The 18,381-nt window shown below is 54.4% G+C and overlaps 1 protein-coding gene across 1 annotated transcript in view; it reads left to right on the top strand.

Moving 5' to 3' along the window:
- TNPO3 (transportin 3) overlaps positions 1-18,381 on the top strand; it is a 29,065-nt gene extending 10,684 nt beyond the window's left edge. The window contains exons 6-22 of the mRNA XM_026091198.1: positions 3,308-3,446; positions 4,713-4,859; positions 5,553-5,660; positions 6,296-6,387; positions 7,401-7,540; positions 7,711-7,902; positions 9,224-9,315; positions 10,645-10,721; positions 11,127-11,187; positions 11,637-11,777; positions 12,910-13,026; positions 14,292-14,386; positions 14,999-15,155; positions 15,526-15,693; positions 16,249-16,361; positions 17,828-17,919; positions 18,122-18,381. Of these exons, the coding sequence (XP_025946983.1) occupies positions 3,308-3,446; positions 4,713-4,859; positions 5,553-5,660; positions 6,296-6,387; positions 7,401-7,540; positions 7,711-7,902; positions 9,224-9,315; positions 10,645-10,721; positions 11,127-11,187; positions 11,637-11,777; positions 12,910-13,026; positions 14,292-14,386; positions 14,999-15,155; positions 15,526-15,693; positions 16,249-16,361; positions 17,828-17,888 (1,900 nt within the window). The 3' untranslated portion in view covers positions 17,889-17,919; positions 18,122-18,381. The remainder of the gene's footprint in view (positions 1-3,307; positions 3,447-4,712; positions 4,860-5,552; positions 5,661-6,295; positions 6,388-7,400; positions 7,541-7,710; positions 7,903-9,223; positions 9,316-10,644; positions 10,722-11,126; positions 11,188-11,636; positions 11,778-12,909; positions 13,027-14,291; positions 14,387-14,998; positions 15,156-15,525; positions 15,694-16,248; positions 16,362-17,827; positions 17,920-18,121) is intronic.

Here is an 18,381-nt window from a genome sequence, read left to right as displayed (position 1 = left end):
AGAAGTGACTTGCTGCTTCTAGAGCCTTCTAGAGAGGCCTGGATGTGCCTGTTGTGTCATCAGCCCCTCATTCTTGACTTGTAAGAAGTTGCAGTCTTCATACCTTGATCAAGCATGTTCAAACTGTTGCTTCAAAAAACGATTGCTTCACATATGTTGGCTGTTATGAAACACTGCTCCTCTGATTGGAAACCTTCTGATCTTCAGCCTCAATTGATTCTGGGCCAGTTTATGCCTATTCTGTTTTGCCAACATTGTCTTAACTTGAATAGCTCCTCAGCTGGTTCTTATTACTTAATAAATTTATAGGTAGGAAGCAGTCAGCCTTCAGTTTGCTGAGCTAAGCAAGCCCTGTTCTTTCTGTCCTTTAAGGCAGCTTTCTTTTCCCCTGATGATCCCCATAGCTGCTTTCTGCACTGTTCCCGTTCTGAATTCAGCCTTTGTTAGCACCAGGGCCAGACAGGTATGTGCTGCTCCAGGAGGGATCTCGCTCTTTCGTGTTTACATTGTGGCATCCCAGTGTGTAGGGAACGCCTTGCCTGACATCTCATGCCTTTCCCATGGTCTTGTGGCATTAGCGTCTTGGACCTGCTCTGACTTTAGTCCATCCACAAGTTGTCAGAAGCTTCCAAAGCTCTAGCTTTCAGCAGAAGTACTAACTCTTATGAACCTGTACTCTGTGCCATAAAATCCGTCTCATTTTTCCTGCTCAAATTCAGGTGGCTTTCATTCTTCTGCGCTGATAGTCCATCTCACCTTTATCAGTGAAGATCATTAATGCTCACTCCTCCTTTTCATGTAGCTGTCACTAATGAGCATAGACAAGATCAGCTGTGAGACTGATTTGGAACATCCCTAGCACCCTCCTTCCAAACTGGTATTTCCCCTTCCAGCACTGCACGCTAATCTCCCTGCTAGCAAACTCTTCTCCTACCCCCACAGCTGTGCTTTACCCAGTTGAGCTGATTTGCATGTGAACACCATGACCAAATCTTTCAAGTCCTGCTCTGTTCCGTTTCTCATGTTTTAAAACATTGTTGATAAGAATTAGGTGGGCCCAGTCTAATTTTGGTAAACCCATGTTGCATTTAACCCATTTCCCTCTTCTGTATATTCGAAAAACATTGTAAAAACTTGCTCATGCTATTGAGGTCAGATTAATTGGCCTATATTTGCCAGACCCTCTATCCCCCTTCTCAAACATGAGTGCAGCGCTTGCAATTTTGTGGCTATGCATGGTGGTTTCACTGATGGAAACGACAAGGCCAGTAGCAAAGCTCTGGGACGGATCTACCCAGTGTTTGTTTTTTCCAGAGTTCTAGGGTAGAGATTAGCTAGTCCCCACTCCTTCCACTCCAGAAATAAGCAGATCATCGTATCTATCTCTTTGATCCTCTTGCTGAACAGGAGGGACGAATGCAGCAGTATTGAAAACCGAGGTTGAGCACTCGCATAATTTTAGCTGTACCACAAATCTTTAATCTTGCCACTGTCTTCAGTGTGTAGCGATCCCAAGTGGCTTTTTATCACATCTGAAAAATCTTGTGCTGTTCTTAAAAATGACCTTGACAGGGTCTGGCATTGGCTTGGCTTCTGGCAGTTCTTGCTTGATTTCTGCTTGCCTAGGCTTCCAAAATACAGCTGTTTGCTTTCTGGTTCTCCTCCCTGACAGCCGTTCAGTTGCTTGGAGGCACTTGGCTTACCGCTGAGCCTTTTCAGATGGCTTAAGTTCAAGGCCTAACCGAATCACTTGCAACAAGCATTCCCCTCCCCTCATTTCAGCTGGGGATGCAAAGTCCAAATAACTTCTGCACCTCTGACTTAAAGTTTAAGCTTCTGCCACATTAAATGAGAGCACCTCAAGCTAGATGAATAATTAGTCTCTTAACTCATCAAAGTTATCCCTTTTGAAACTGAAAATCATAGTAGCATCTGTTCTTATTTATCCTTCCATTTAAAACTAATAGAATTAGTCTTCAGTTGTCAGGCATATAAAAGTTTGCTATAATGTCCTCACTGCTTGGTAAGATCGCCTCTGAGATAGCATCTCTTCGTTTCTGTGACTTTCTGAAAAACCTGCAAGCTTTCATCTTCAGGAATTGCAAGGACATGGTATAATTAGTAGCATTTGTTCTCCAGTCTGTATCTGAGAATATAGTCAAATCCTTCCAGGTATCTCATAAATGCCCTGGTGACAGCACTGGAGGCATTAAGCATGTTTGATCTGCTCCTGGGATGGGCTGTGGAGCTGCAGTGTTGTGTAAAGGGTGAAGCCTTTGGGGATGAAAAAGCTGAAGTGGGGGGAACTCGTCTCTGCCTTTAAGACAGGCTTTAGGGTGCATTTGCAAGAAGCATCCATCCTTCTCCAAAGACGTATTGCTGTAGCCGTGCTGTTCCTTAGGTCCTTGTACCTGAGAGGTCATGTCCGCAGGTGCGTTCTTCTTCTCACCCACTAGCAGAGGTCTTGAAAGGAGAGTCATCCGCCTGGAAAAAAGTGAGAGACAGAGCTAGATTTCTGATTCCTCTTACTACCTCTGACTTGGTACACCTCTCCAGAACAGGAATATTAAAATGGAAGCCCAGGACTAATGGCTTATCTTGGAGCTCTTCCCAAATCACTGATGGGAGCGGTTTTATTGGCGGGGGGTAGTGCGTGGTACTGTGCTCGCTCCGTGGAGTACGTGCTCCATCACACCGTGCCGTGACCTCAGTCCTCTGGTGCTGAGAGGTGGCAGGGAAAAGCTCCCAATCTGTCAGATGTTCGTTGTTGTCTCTTGTCCGGATTTCGACCTTCTGGAATCTTTAAGCGTAGGAAAGCAAGAAGGATTTTGCTGTACTTCAGTTTGGCTACTATCATTGTTTTTGTCTTAAGTATAGCTGTGTTTTTATGCAACGCTGTCCCTTGTGTGTGTAATGGGACATCCTGGATTTATTTTTGAAGTAGATGTGCCTATTTGTCATCTGAAACATTGCACCTTCCCAGGGCTGAATTAGACCAATGTTGTGTTTTAACAGATACCGTGTGCCAGGTTGCTTGATGCTGTAGTTTTGGAGGTGTTTTCTTAGATGCTGTGGATATTATGAAATTTTGTAAGATTTGTGTATTGGAACCCAGCGCTTTCACCTACTTCTGAATAAAGCCAAGTTTCTCTGTATGACAGTGTCTCACGTTCTCTTTCCCAACTGTTGATGGGGAAAAGCTAAAGTAGGAGTTGATATTTCTTGACCCTTGTCTGTGATACCTGCTGTTGAATAGTCATATGTGGAATATCTTTCTGACTTTTGCTCTGTTTTCTTTCTTCACCAGGGTGCTCAATTATTGCCGTGTTTTCACTGAGCTTTGCGAGACGTTCCTAGATAAGATAGTTTGCACGCCAGGCCAAGGGCTGGGTGACCTACGGACGCTGGAGCTGTTGCTGATATGTGCAGGTCACCCACAGTATGAGGTGAGTGAGGTTTACTGATGTTCTTCTGCTCACCCTATCACCAAATCTTACTCAACCAAAGTTGAATTGGTGGAAAAATCTTTCCTTTATCCTGCGACATGGTTGGGAGACTTCAGTTCCTGTGTTCTGCTGCCCCGCGTTTGTGATGTGGAAAGTATGGCATAACTTCCGTTTCCCAGAACGGGGCCCTAATGGAAGAGGCTCTGATGCCTCCTTCATCTGTGTGCTGAAAGGAGGAGACGGGGACTGCAAGTGCAGCTCTGACAGCCTCAGTTGTTCTCTTCTCAAATGTTGACTTCCTTAAGCTTTGTGGGAATTTCAGTGTAACCAATGGTAAACTCGTTTGCGCTCCAAGCAAAGTAAGCGTTGCTTTGCCTTGACGCCCTCTGACCATCCTCCCCGATGAGAGCTCAGTATCACAGAACGTTGTAGTTAAGATGCAGGCTCTCCCTTTAATTTCCCACTTTATTCTCCTCTTGGGACAATTGCCAACACTGATAATTAAATCTCAGTAACTGATCAGTAGCTGACTTGTGTCTGTGTTGAGTGGCTGGAGGTTCCTTAACAGAGAGGGTGTCGTGCTAAATACGACACAGGAAACGGGGAGGTGCTAGTTGTGATTTCCTACTGTGAGTTCTCCTTTCTTCACTTGGTCGTGCTGGGGGAGGGATGCAGAAATGATGGACGGGAGGTGGATCTGGACTGAGCTAATGCCCCTCCAGGAATGGGTTTTCCAGAAGCTTTTGTGGCAGAGCCTGAGAGTACATCAGGCCTGCGAACCAGAGGGCGAGTTAGCTAAGGAATGAAGGCTGCTCTGATGCAACCCTTTGGGGCTTGCTTCCCACGGAAATTGTGCAGAGGGAGTGCGTGATTCAGGTCAGGGTTGGGGGATAACAATTTGACCAATCTGATGTGAAATGAGGTGATGTTGACTTGGCATCTGAAGCAAAAACCTCTCCATATGCTTCAGTGTTGCTTTTGCAGAAAAGAGGCTTTACAATTCAGGGCTGGTGACGGGTTTTCAGGTTAATTCATTGAATTCTAAATCCTTTATTAAGTGACAAGGAGTGGGGGAGATTGGCAAAGGTGGGGGAACAAGCACACGTTTCATCATGGCCTGAGGAAGGAAGCACTGCGACTGGAAATCAGTGCTACTCCGCCACACTCCAGGCGTCCTCAGAGAGGATTTCCCTGCCAGGAGTACCGGTAGGGTGGAGAGCAAATGCTCTGTTGATAACAGGATGCTGAATTTTTCTTTCCAAACAGGTGGTAGAAATTTCCTTTAACTTCTGGTACAGGCTGGGGGAGCACCTGTACAAGACAGACGATGCAGTCATCCACAGCATCTTCAAAGCCTACATACAGCGGCTTCTCCATGCTCTGGCCAGACACTGTCAGCTTGACTCAGACCACGTAAGGCTGCATTTGCTTTATTTCCTCTGGAGCTGCTGAAGGCAGTGGGGTGGTAGGATGCATCTGTCATCACTGCTATATGCTGATCCCTCTCCATAGCTGTAGGGCTCTACAGGTAATAGCTCTGCAGTTGCAGTAATTGCAGAGAGACAATTGACAGTAATTAAAATTGCTATATTAAACCTCTCTTCATTAAGTCAGTTCTTGTTCTAACAGCTCTCTGGCGTCTGCATTGCTACAGAATGACACTTTCCCGTCTCCCCCAGGTGGTTCCCATTTGGGGAGCTGCAGAGAGATGCTTTGTCCCCTGCTCAGCAGCATTTTTGTCGGAACAGAGCTTGCACAGCTTGCTAGCCACAATGTTGTCATCTTCCTTCTTGATGTCTGGGATGCTTGTAATCCTTCTTCCATGTCTGCTTATGTTCCTCATCCCCTCAATTTCCATCCCTTCATCTATGTGTTGTAGCCTGTCAGAGGAGGAATACACAGCATGTGCTCATGCTGTTAGCCTTCTTTGTGCATCTCTCTCCTTCAAATCCTCTTCAATAGCCTGATCTGGGGAGAGGAGGGCAGGAAGGATGGATCTCTTTTGTAAATTGTAGTTCCTTATTTTGTCCTGGCTGTGGGTGAATGGGAGCCTGGAGTTCTCCGAGCTGCTGTTTGCAGCTTTTTCTGTCTTTGTGTCTATGCTAGGAGGGTGTCCCAGAGGAGACGGATGACTTTGGGGAGTTCCGGATGCGGGTCTCGGACCTGGTGAAGGACCTGATCTTCCTGGTGGGATCAGTGGAATGTTTTGCTCAGGTGGGTTTACAAGAGTGTCACACTGATGATGGATGAGTCCTGAAAGAGGAGGCATCCTGCGTGCGCGGAGACTGACCGTGTCGCTCTGAGACCTTGCGTGTTCCACCTTCTTGCTGGGCTGACTCAGCTCTGCCTTCCTGGCCCAGTCTCACCTGAGCCCGATGGCTTCATCCTGAGCTGCAGTCCCCCCCACAACCTTTTTCGTCACACTGCGCACCTCTCTGTCCCTGTCTAGAGCTCGCTGCAGCTCCCACCAGAGTGAGGAGGTACAATCCTGTCCATGGCTGTGTGCAACGTAGCCGAGCCCTGACAGCCTTTGGGATGGGAGGAAGCCGCACTACGTTTTCTCCTCATGCATGAGGAAGCAACAGTGTCTGGAAATAGGCAGTGGGGACTGTTGTGGGAGGAGCAGCTTGAGCAGGTCTCATGTGGGGTACTAGCTGGGGAATGGCACTCTCGCCCCAAAACAGCAGAGTAAACTGGAAGGGGAGTGTTCATGTGAGGCCAGGCCTGGATTTTTGGGTGTGTCAGAGGAGCTGAGTGAGCAGGTGGCCATGTCTTGGGGTGGAGTTGGTGCCTGCAAGCCTGCAGGCTGTGTTTGCAGCTTCTTTCGTGACTGATTCTCTTTCTTGCAGCTTTATGCGACTTTGAAGGATGGGAATCCACCTTGGGAAGTGACGGAAGCTGTCCTCTTCATCATGGCCTCTATAGCCAAGAGTGTTGACCAGTGAGTATCGACAGTCCTGCTTGTGTCTGTAAGGGCTGTGAGGTGAGGTGTTGCCTTTGACTGCCTCCAAGTCTGGGGGTAGTGCAGAGACACTGTGAATGTCCCAAGGATACTCATAGGAACCTGCTTTCCTAGGCAGAAACCAGGGTTTACACATGTAAAATACACACACTGTTTCAGATAGGCCTCTTTAGTGTCCTGGAGTTCTGCTTAGCTGCTGAACAGTCATGCTGGTCTTCTCCAGGTGTACGTTGTGCCTCTGTCTCCCTGCGAGACCGGGGGAGACGCCGAGTTTGGTGTGCACTTGCTGGCTCATATTATCCGTGTCAAGGCTGCTCTCATTGCTTTTATCTCAGTTTTTGTTACCGCTTTGTTTCTGAAAGCGTGAGCCTCTCATGACCTTGCACTGCTGGATGGCGAGGGAGTTCGCTCCGCGTGAGCGTGTCCTACGTTGCTTGGAAGGTTCTCGTGTCGACCTGCTCCATCGAGCTTGGCTCTGCTCTTGCCACGAGAGGGCATGCGGTGCCGTCTGGTGAGCGGAGCAGGAGCCGCGCGATAGATGTGGGCTGCACGGTGCCTGGGACTCTTGCAGGTTGGGAGTGGTAGCTGCCTCCCACACTGGGAGCAGGCTCCTCTGGCTTCCTGCAGTCTCTGGAGGATTAATTAGCTGGGTTTGGTGTTTCCTTTGTTTTTGTGCCGCTAGCACTCTTACTGAAGGTGTTTTGATCCCTCCGCTCCACTCTGTTCAGTAAAGCTGTTCTCCTAGAGGCCACTGTTCGTCTGGATCCCAACTTTGAGGGCCCTGACCCTGCACCAGCCAATGTCTCAGATATCTAGCAAAGTACGGCCACAGGGTTTGCCTAGCTGGATGCTAACTGTGTAGACCAAAGACGGGGCAGTTGATCAGGTTCAATAAAACCAGCCGCTCTGTGGAATTGTTGTAAGGGAAGTTTTATGGGGAAAATAGGCTGGGACCCTCCTTTAGAGCTAAGCTGGCTGCCTTTTTCCTGCAGGGAGAACAACCCGACCCTGGTGGAGGTGCTGGAAGGGGTGGTGCGCCTGCCCGAGACGGTGCACACGGCCGTCCGCTACACCAGCATCGAGCTGGTTGGAGAGATGAGCGAGGTCGTGGACAGAAACCCTCAGTTCCTAGGTGAGTCTCTCCTGTGGTCCTGGCCTGGTCTCTGCCTGTCTGGCTTCACCCCACAGACCGTTGTGCTTTGGGGGCCAGCACAGGGGGCACAACCGCTCTGTCCTGCAGTGAGCGTTGTCCCAGGTACCCCTGTTCACCCTGACCTCCCCTGTGGCTTTCTTCTTCCTCAGATCCTGTGCTGGGTTACTTGATGAAAGGCCTGTGTGACAGGCGGCTGGCCTCGGCCGCTGCCAAGGCCATTCACAATATCTGCTCGGTATGCCGGGACCATATGGCTCAGCACTTTAACGGGCTGCTAGAGATAGCCCGTTCCCTTGACTCCTTCACGCTCTCTCCAGAAGCTGCTGTGGGACTCCTTAAGGGTAGGTATTGAAAAGCAATCAATGAGTTTGTGAGGGTCACCTACCTTGGATGTTGCAATCCCACTTGCACATTGTTTATCTTAAATAAGGGGGAGCTTTGACCATGTCTCTTTTTGGCCTGAGGCACTCCATGTGTGCTCTCCTGAAGAGCTTGCTTGGGGCAGGCTGAATTAGGAGGAGGTAGAAAGAAACGCTTTCTGGGTTTACAAGCTGTTTCCGTGCCTATTTAGATGCTCTGAGCTTGAATTGCAGGAAGGAAATATTTGAAGTACTTGTAGCCAAATTAACAATGCATTATTGGTATATCTGAGCACTTGGATATTGGCTACTATACGTGCAGGGTAGAAAATTGCAAGTATTTGTCCTTTAAGAGAGAGTTTGGGTGCAAGAACGTAGCTTTTTCAACTACAGCCCACAGTCAGAGCATTCACTTCTCACAGGCACTCGGCTGTTGAGCATCCCGTGCCTCTTTCAGCATGACCAACTTCATGGACGTGCAGGATGCGTCTCTAGGCCTTAAAGATTCCTGATGGTTTTGAGTGCTTCTGCTGTTTGAAGGAATATTCTTTTTAGCCACACTTCTGAACTCGTTCCTGTTCCTACCACAAAGTACTTTTTTTTTTTTTTTTTTTTTTTTTTTTTTCTTCTCCCCTCCTCCTTTCAAACATTGCAGTGAATCCTGTGGGGCAGGGAGAGGTTTTGCTCCCAGTGTTCTTGTCAGCCCAGGCTCTGTGGTCTCTGCACCTTCAACACGAGGTGAATGGTGTGCTTTGTACTCCTGCCTCCGAGTAGGATGCTGTGATGTGGCAGTGGGGAATGACTTGAGCGCTCTTCTCATTTCATTTGTGAGAACCCTAAAATGCCCTGGCTGTGGATCCTAGTGCAGATGCTTTTGAAAGAAACTTCCTCAGACCTCGTGACACCGCTTCGGGAAGAGGCAAGGACACTGCTGAGACATACTGTGCTTCCTGAAGAGCCCAGATGTGGTTGCTGCATCAGTCTTTCTTCAAATCAACCCTATACTCTCACATGTTGGCATCCTTTCCTCCTTCCCGTCCCCCAGAAAGTATTTCAGTGTGCAGTTTAATTGAAGAGTCAGGGTCAAGCCGTGGTACAGTCAGAAACATTTTTCAGTCCCAGGAAGCAGTAATTCTGTCCCTGCATTTGCGCTGGAGCTGTGCGCTCTCGCTGCTGTGCAGAGGCAGGGCTGGCAGCAGGCTGCAGGTAGGGCCAGTTTGGGAACCTTGCTTGTGTTGTGTTTCACTGATCGAACTCCTACGCTGCATTCCTGTTTCCGAACCTGCCTCCTCTTGCGTTTCAGGGACAGCGTTGGTCCTTGCCAGGCTCCCCTTAGAGAAGATAGCAGAATGCCTCAGTGAACTCTGTGCCGTACAAGTCATGGCACTGAAGAAGGTACGTCCCGGTCAGAGCTGCATAACGTGCTGCTTGTCTGTCACTAGGTTTGTACGCAGCAGATCAGTCTCGATCTAGCTGCCTTGGCTTGGTCCGTGCCCAGTGGCTTGATCTGCTGCGGTCATTGTCTGCGCTCGAAGCCGTGGGTGTGCAATGAGTGTCATCTTCTGCTTGTTCAGGACTGAGAGTATGAACCCAGACTGAGCTGCTGCGCAGTAACTGGATCCTCTAACTGGATCCAGGATGCGAGTCCTCAGTCTTTGGGGATTTCCCGGTACGTCCCCTTTGTGTTGACTGGGACTCCTGCAGCAGTGGGCAATCTGCTGCTGTCCTTCCCTGGCTTGGGGAGACCAGAACACAAGCAGTGGTGACACAGGCTGTTTCTTCATCTGGTTTGAAGACTGCTGCTTAGTGAAGCCTAAGTAACTCTGTGATTTTGTGCTACCTGACAAATACGGGGCTCTTAGAGCACGTAATGGGTTAAATGGATTTGAGAATCTAATCTGCAGAATGGGGGAAAATGGTCCGTAGAAATCAGTTTATGTGCCAGGAGCTGAAGAGCCTTCCTGAAAATACATCAAGTGTAGCAGGTAGCTTTCATCCTGCATCTTCAGCGTGGAGACACAGCATGCGAGAATGCTACTTCCCTGCGGGGCGTGTGGTCTCTGCTGTCTTCTACATGTCCCATCTCCTGCTGGAGTCTGTGCTGTTGCAGTAGAGATGCAGTCTATTGCAAAATATTCCAGCTATCCCAAAAATGTAGCCCTGGTGACCTTTCCATTTAGAACCAGGGTTAATGGAGGGGAGAAATCTCAGAAGGTGGCGGGAGGAGGAGGGTAGTCCTAAGAAAGGGACATGCACGTCCTGTGTTTCTTACAAATGACCTGTGGTTGTGGAGGTGCGTGAAGACTGATTCTTCAGCGCTCTGCCTGCTAACACCATCTCCTAGCAGCTCTTCCGCCTAGGACTCTGCTCCCTTCCAGTTCGGAGATCCCTTCTGAGCAGGCTCTGAATGCAGAGAAGCCAAATTGAAAAGCCACTCTGAGCTTTCACAGTAACTTGCATGTCTGTGGCTGAGGTTAGGAGCCGCTTGGGGCCGAGGCGAGGTTTATTTCCATGTCAGTGGCCGTTCAGAGTGGCTGTAATGCCTCCTGCTTTCCTGGGCATTTGCGTTTCTGCTGGTATGAAGAGCCGTCCGCTCCGCTTTGGCCCGAAGGGGGTGTGAAAGAGCTCCTTGTGGGGCCTGGAGTCGAGGCAGCGTTGACGCAGCCTTCGCTGGGAACGGGCTGCGTGCATTCCTGAAATCCCGTCGTCTGTCTTGTTTCGTAGCTGCTCTCTCAGGAGCCAAGCAACGGCCTCTCCTCAGACCCTACTGTGCCCCTGGATCGACTCGCTGTCATATTTAGGTAAGAAAGGAGGGATTGGGACAGTCTGTGCAGGGAGTTTGCGAGCATCCTGCCACTGGCACTGATGATCTGCTTGGAATCTTCTTGATCTCTGAAGCAAGTAAAGTTTCTTGCCAAGAGACTCAAAAACCACGTGCCAGAGAAGGGTCCTCCTGTAGGTGCTGCCGAAAACCCTCTTTAGTCAGTGGCCGTCACGAGTTGTTTCCTCCTGGCCCCTGAGGGAAAGGGACTGGAAACGATTGCACAAAGTTTGAGGGTCCCCAGCCCCTCCGAGACACTTTCTGGTCCCTTTTCAGTAGTCTGAGCAGGCAGTAGGGGCTCCAACCCATTTCCTTGGCTTTAAAAACAAAAAACGACTGTTTAGGAAAAAAAAAAAACCCTTTAACTTCTGCTGCTTTTCCACAGACACACCAATCCCATTGTAGAAAATGGACAGATCCATCCGTGCCAAAAAGTCATTCAGGAAGTAAGTGCCAGCAGGTCCAGACGTGGGGAACTAATTCCTGGGGGTGGGGGGGAGCTCCTTCCCTAATGGAAGCGGAGAATGGTGCCGGGGGAGTTGGCTGCTGAACCCCTGAAAGGCGACACACGGCTCTGTAGATCAGGAGCGTTTTCCCAGGCACTTTGATTTGTCTGCGCTCGTGATGGTTGCAGCGCTGTGCTGGAGAAGGTGGGAAGCCAGTCTCGTTCCTGAGTGCTTTCAGGTGACCGCGGAGCTGGATCTTCACTCCTGCATGAAACTAATGTACATAAGAATATTTCATCCTGTAACTCAGGTGCCTGTTGTTGCCTGGGATCTGGGTGGCATCTGCCCGCCAGCTCGGGGATTTCGGCCCTTTTCGGGTAGGAGGGCGGTGTTGTGCTGCTGTGATGTGCTGTTTCTTGGTTCAGCTTTAACCCCTCTGTTGTGCCCAGATCTGGCCCGTGCTGTCAGAGACCCTGAACAAACACAGTGCCGATAACCGCATCGTGGAACGTTGCTGCCGATGCCTGCGCTTTGCTGTCCGCTGCGTGGGCAAAGGATCCGCTGCCCTGCTGCAGCCGCTAGTCACGCAGGTACGGAGGCTGCTGAGAGCCCCCTGGGACAGGAGGTGCTCTCTGAACGCGCTCGTGCAGACAGTGCGATCCCGGGATTGAAGGCGTCATCAGAAAACGCTCGGTCGGTTCGCGTTGGCAGGCCAGTGCGTCCCACGGGCAGGTGCCGGGCTGCCACCGCTGCATAGCCAGACGGCAAACGGCTCTGGGAAACCTGGCAGTAAATGCCGGCAGTCTCGGGAGTTCCTATGCAAACCGCCTTGGGTAGGCGAGAGAGCCTTTGAACTCCGGAGAAGAGCTGAGCTCTGCCTGATTCGTGCCCCGTGGGTTGTGGGAGCCCTGCAACTGCATCTGTAATTTGAAAGGCGTGCGTGAGACTTGACGTTGTGCCGCTGTCGAAGAGGCAGCTCTCGGGCCTAATATTGAGCATCCCCTGCTCTACTTAATGCTCCCTCTGCGCTAAAGGAGGATCCAAAGCGAGAGGAAGCTGCACTGGCTTTAGGAGCTGCACGTGGAGCTGCTCCAAAGCGCAAAATTAGACCTGAGCAAGCCCTTGTGTTTCAGGGTGACGGGGTTGGGGAGAAGGTCTAGCAACAGGTTAGGCCAGTCTCAGAGAGAAGGTGGGACTCTGAGGGTCTGGGTGAGCAGATCCAGGGTGAAACGTCCTGGGCTGGGATGACGGAAGATAACGAGCGTACAGCTTCACCCCTCGATGGCTCACCAGGGCGCTGCGGATCAGAGCTGGGGTTGCAGCCCCTTGCAGTCACGAAGCCAGGCGGAGCGCACCCGGGGGGTGCAGCTAGTTTGGGAGCCACAGCGGTTTCTGCAGCTCGTTCCTGAGGGCTCTGGGATAGAGGGCAGCCAGGACTGGGTTGTGGGCTTGGACACAGCACGTGGCCGACAGGACACGTGTGCTTCTGCCTTCCCAAACGTGGCGGTACCTGGAGTGGAGCAGCCTCTAGGCAGAGCCTCAGGTACGCAAGGCAGCAGCCGGGCCGCGCTCGGACCGCGGCAGGACCGGAAGCCAGGAGTGGGGAACTGTAGAGGGATCCAAAAGCCTGTGGCCATCCGGCGCTCCCTGGGGTGGCAGGACCCACCGCTGCCGCAGTGGAGCGCGTTCCTCGTGGGCAGGCAGTGCGTGTCTCCCTGGCAGATGGTGAACGTGTACCGGGCGCACCAGCACTCCTGTTTCCTCTACCTGGGCAGCATCCTGGTGGACGAGTACGGCATGGAGGAGGGCTGCCGGCAGGGGCTGCTAGACATGCTTCAGGTAAGCGCCCTCGGGACCGGGGAACGTCTCCGCTCCCTGTCCCCATCTGCTCCCCTGCTCGCAGTCCTGGGGGTTTGCTTCCCACGTCTCTAAATCGCTCGGTTACTGTGGTAACATATGAAAATACCCCCCTGCGCTGATGGCGATAGCTGTGCCACGGGTGCGGGCAAGGACAGGAGAGTTCGCGGTAAGCAGGCTGAGAGCAGTTACCCCTAGGTGGGATGCAAACTTAGACTGGTCCAAGCACCTCTGCGCTCTCACCTAAGTTGGTGGCGGGGTGAACAAAACCAAGAAGATGAAGCTTTTGGTTGAAGATCACCTGGTGGCAGAACTGGTGGGTGGCTTCTTGTCGGAGGACCAGATCGCTAGAGGAAGGCATCGCTGCCTTGGGGCAAGTACCCCATCAGGAACAGAGATCCAAACCTGCCTGCTCCAAACTCCCCTTAAGCTGTGACAGTGGTGGCTATCAGGAAGAGAAGTGAGAATCTGCTCTGCTCTGGTGTGGTCCGAGGTGGATGCTGTGGCTCCATGCTGGAAATCTCCCTGTAGAGCTAAGGGCAGTCAATCAGATCAGCCAGCCGGAAGGCAATGAAATGACGAAGCGTGTGGATGCTGCTGTCCTCTCTGCGCTCCCTCCTTGCCCTGTACGATGGCCAGAGCTTTGTGCAGGGCACTGCCAGGCCCCAGACTGGTGGTGTTCTCGGAGCAGGAGACCCTGGTGGTGCCTTCCTTGTGCAGGGTGGCAGGGGAGGCAGGGCTGGAGCGGCATGTCCTGAGCTGGGCCGTGAACACACCTGCCCAAGAGCTCTGCAGTCGTTGAGGAGGTCTTGGTCACCGGATCTGACCGAGGACTGTCCGTCTCCAGGTCCTGAGTGGCGACCGCCCATGCAGCACCGTTGCGGTGTGCTATAAATGGACACTTAAGAGACCAGCTGGCAGCCCTGGGACTGAGTTAGTTTTGCAGGAGAAGGCTGAGCCTGCCCAGTGCAGTGGTCTCTGATGCTCTGCTCTCCTCCGACAACTCTGTGCGGTTACACGGGCAGGAAGGTTTGGGTGGCATCGCAGAGCGAGCTAATGCACCTTCTCCGAGCGCCCACCTTGTGCTCCCGGCCGCTCTAACAGGCATCCAGCAAAGCAAGCCCTCCCTCTTAGCCCTGCTTGCGGAAGGAAGGAAAGGCGAGCTCGAGTTTCGGACTGTTCCTAGAGATCGGGATACCTGATAATTGTAGCTAATTGCTAACGGATCCCCGTGACCCTTCTCCTAGGCACTATGCATACCTACCTTCCAACTCCTAGAGCAGCCCAATGGCCTTCAGAACCACCCCGACACCGTGGACGACCTCTTCCGACTAGCAACCAGGTATCCACACACTCCAGCCCGCTCGGACTGCTGCCTTAGCTCCCTTACAGCTAGCGGGGCTGTTTCAGCGTGGAGACGTGTCCTCTGTTGCTTTTAGACAAGAGGACGCTGTGAAGGAAAAGTATCTTCAGAAATTAATCATTCTTGAGAGTAGACATGTAAACTACTGTGGGGATCTTAGCTGGCGCTTACGTCTGTCAAAATGGCCAGTCTGTCCTGCCAGCAGGTCCCTCCAGTTCCTGTGCATGCTTTTGAGAGGCTGCTTTGGGGGTGTCTTGGGCGGCAGCAGCAGATGGTTTGGGATTTGGAAGTGGGAGCTGGAGCATGGTCCCGTGCAGGGCACCCCTGTACCCTCCTTCCCTCCGTGTTGAGGTGCCCACATGGCTGTGGGAGCACTCCTGCTTCCTTGGGTGGGTGGGAGAAGACGGTTCTGATGGCCATCCCCAGCTGTAGAGGACGGGGGCTGCTCTCAGGAGCGCAAAGCAGTGGCCCTGTGGCAGCAGGCCGGCCGAGGGCCTGGCTGAACCCGTCTGCAGGGAGAAACTCCTGTAGGCAGGGTGTGTGGAAGCCAGGCTGATGCCTGTAACGTCCGTCTCTCCTCTGCCCGACCAGGTTTATCCAGCGCAGCCCCGTCACCTTGCTACGCAGCCAGGTGATGATCCCCATCCTGCAGTGGGCCATAGCTGCCACCACCCTTGACCACCGGGATGCCAACTGCAGCGTCATGAAGTTCCTACGCGACCTCATCCACACCGGGGTGGCCAATGAYGTGAGTGACCCATGGGGATGCGCGTACACGGGATCGTTTCCCATGGGAGGGTGGCTTCCAAGCCCTATTCCCTTCCTCTACGGAAGGAGCCGTGGAGTTGGGGACGTGCTTGCTCCTGCCCTCCTCTTTGTTTGTAACCGTGGTCCACCAGGAGGCTGCCCTGCTGCGGTAGCTCACCTGGCCACAGTTATTCCACCACCACCAGTGGAGAGTCCGGTAGGTGTTGCCGAGACTGACCACCTCTTGGCATCGGAGGCTGCCTCCGGTTCAGCCCTGCCCTCGCCCGCATGTGCGGAGCTGGGAGCAGCGCGTCCCTGTCCCCAGCTGCCACTCCTGGGCGCCGCTCACCCTGCTCTCCCTCCTCCTGCAGCATGAGGAGGACTTCGAAGTGCGGAAGGAGCTCATCGGCCAGGTGATGAACCAGCTGGGCCAGCAGCTCGTCAACCAGCTGCTGCACACGTGCTGCTTCTGCCTGCCGCCGTACACCCTGCCCGACGTCGCCGAGGTGCTCTGGGAGATCATGCAGATCGACAGGCCGGTGAGAGGGCCGGGCTGCGCCCCCAGGAAGGACACGGATGGGGACGGGTTCGGGCTGTTCCTGGGAGGAGGGTAGAGCTGCTGCGACGGGCGCTTGTCAGAGCATCGCCGTCCATCCGGACAGGTGACCCCCGCCTCCTCCTCACACTGAGAGTGGGGACGGCTCATGCTGCTCCCTGCCCTTCAGATGAAGGGTAACTTTTTCCTGGCCGGACTCTGCCCCTCTCCGTCTCTCTCCTGCCGTCCGCCAGGGCAGAGAGGTGGCAGTTTGCTCCCAGCCCTTCGGCAAGGTCGCTCCAGGCGGTCACCGCTCGGTGGCTCTGCGCAAAGGCGCCGGGTGCTGCTCGTCCGGGAGTCGTCCCCTGCGTGGGGCTCTGCGGCCTCCCGGCTCTGACTGTGCCGAGCTTTCCCTGCAAGAGGGGAAATCCCAAAGCCTGGACTCCCGGCTGGGAGACGGCAGCGCTGCCCTGGGCACCTGCTGGCACCCAAACCAGGACATGGGCTGGGTTGCCTCCGCATCCTACGCTGAGCTTCTTCCTTCTCTTGCTTCCTCCAGACGTTTTGTCGCTGGCTAGAGAATTCGCTGAAGGGTTTACCAAAGGAAACGACGGGAGGAGCCATCCAGGTCACACACAAACAGCTCACGGACTTCCACAAGCAGGTCACAAGGTGAGCAAACGCGCTCGCATGCCGGAGCGGGGCAGGGCGCGCTGCTGCCGCCGGCCTGGAGCGCGCGCTGGCTCTGCGTGGGCAGCAGGGCGCCGGGACAGCCGTGGGGGTGACGTGCAGCCACCTCCAGCGGCGGTGGCAGCAGCGTGACTCTCTTGCGGGCCCGTATTTGGAATGTGGCCTTTGGGCCCTGGCTCCGAAATGTTGGCGGCTCTGTGCTGAGGCTCTGCTGGTTGTGGCTTTGGGGTGCTCTTCTCCGAGGAATTTGCTCCAGCAAACTAGCCACGTAGTGATTTCTGATTTGAGTCTCGAGTTTTCCCCTCTGCTCCTGAGCCTCTCGAAATCTTCCGGAGCGTTTGGGGAGTGACTATCCTGCCCGTCCTCACGCAGCTGCAGCCTGAGCCAGCCGCTACGTCCTTTCCGGGCTGTCTTGACCCGAACCACAAAACAGGCTGCTCGCGGGGCTGAACCGCATCCCCTTTGAGCGAGCTTCCTCCTCCAAACTTAGAGCAGCGTGTGAACAGCTGCGGCAGCCATTTCAGCTTGGCAGCCGGTGTCTGGCCGCTCCTGTCACTGCGCCTCGCTCTGGTTCCCTGCGACCATCCTCCTCAAAACCCCGCAAAGGTTTCGGACCTTTCCGCCGAGCTCCGTGCCCTTCGTTGCGTTCCCCACAAGGACCCGAGGCAAAAGCCGGTGGCCTGCAAGGCTCAGTCCTACCTGCTGCTTGCCCCGGGTTGTCCTCCATCGGCGCTAAACCGGCTCCGCAAGAGACTAGCGTGTCGGTGGGACATGACTCCAGCCCCTGCCCGGCACCCGCAGCTGTGTTTGCTTGGCTGTCTGACTCGGGGTGTTCCCAGCACAGCCCGCGGCGCCTCTGCCGGCCACCAAGGGCTCGGAGAGCCGGCGTTGTCTTTTCCATCGCCGAACAGGTTTTTCCTCTCTTGCGTGAGCCCTGCTAGGCAGCGCTGGGAGGTGGGGAGCCCGCGGAGCGGAGGCGGCCGGTCCCCGCAGAGGAGCGGCCTTCCCTCCCCGCCGGGGCGCGGGCGACTTTCGCAAGCCCGCGTGCCGCCTGCCCTCCCTCCCTGCCTCCTTCCCTCCCTCCGTCTCCGCGGCCCCGTGAGTCAGCGGCTCCCGTCCGTGCGGTTGGACGGCTTGGCTCTGCCCGGGCCTGCCGTTGGCCGCTCCGCGGCGCGGTGGCCTTTCCCACTGCTCCGCGCTGGGGAGAGGCCGGTCGGGGCTGAGCGGCTCCGCGGATGCTCCCGGCTGCGACCCGCGTGCCCCGGGCGACCGCCCGGTGCCTGACACGGGGCTGCCGCCTGCGCGGGGCCGAGGGCATCTTCTCGGAGAGCGGACCGGCTTCCCGGCCCATTGGGCAACATCCGCCTTGACTCAACACCCTTCCTGGCATCGGCCTGTCCCTGCCCGGCCGGTTCGTCCTTCCCCTAACGGCGCCCGTTGTCTTGCAGCGCTGAGGAATGCAAACAAGTGTGCTGGGCTCTGAGGGACTTCACCCGCTTGTTCCGATAGCTCGCGCTCCGGCACGGCACCTGGCTCCCAGGTAAGAGCCCGCGGCAGGGCCGCCGGCTGCCTCCTGCCGGCCTCGGCTCGGCTCCCAGCCCGGCGGGAGCGCGTCRGACACGCGGGGCCCGGTAACGGGTGCGGGACGGGGGGGAAGCGAGCGCGGGCGAGCGGGAAGGGAGCCYTTCCGCCCGCCGGGAGCCCGCGCTGCGGCCACAACCGCCCCGTCTCTTCCCTCYCAGGAACGTCTTTAATTAGAAGACAGGAAACGACGAAAACGAGAACGTGTCCCACAATCAGCAACCTCCATCGTGGCCGAGGGCTTTCACCCGCTCCAGCGCGTCCCACCAGCCCGGGGAGCCGCTCGCGAGCCGGGGCCGTTCCCGCTTGCGCGCGAGAGGACGACTCAGCGCGACCGAGATGGCTGCAGCCTGCCCGACGGCATGCCGGGGGGGTGCCGCTCTCCCCACGGACTCGCTTCCAAACAACAGCTAACGAAACA

This window comes from Apteryx rowi, unplaced genomic scaffold (assembly GCF_003343035.1).
Source record: "Apteryx rowi isolate R43461 unplaced genomic scaffold, aptRow1 scaffold_9, whole genome shotgun sequence".
Lineage (NCBI taxonomy): Eukaryota > Metazoa > Chordata > Aves > Apterygiformes > Apterygidae > Apteryx > Apteryx rowi.
This window is presented reverse-complemented; position numbering and strand designations above follow the sequence as displayed.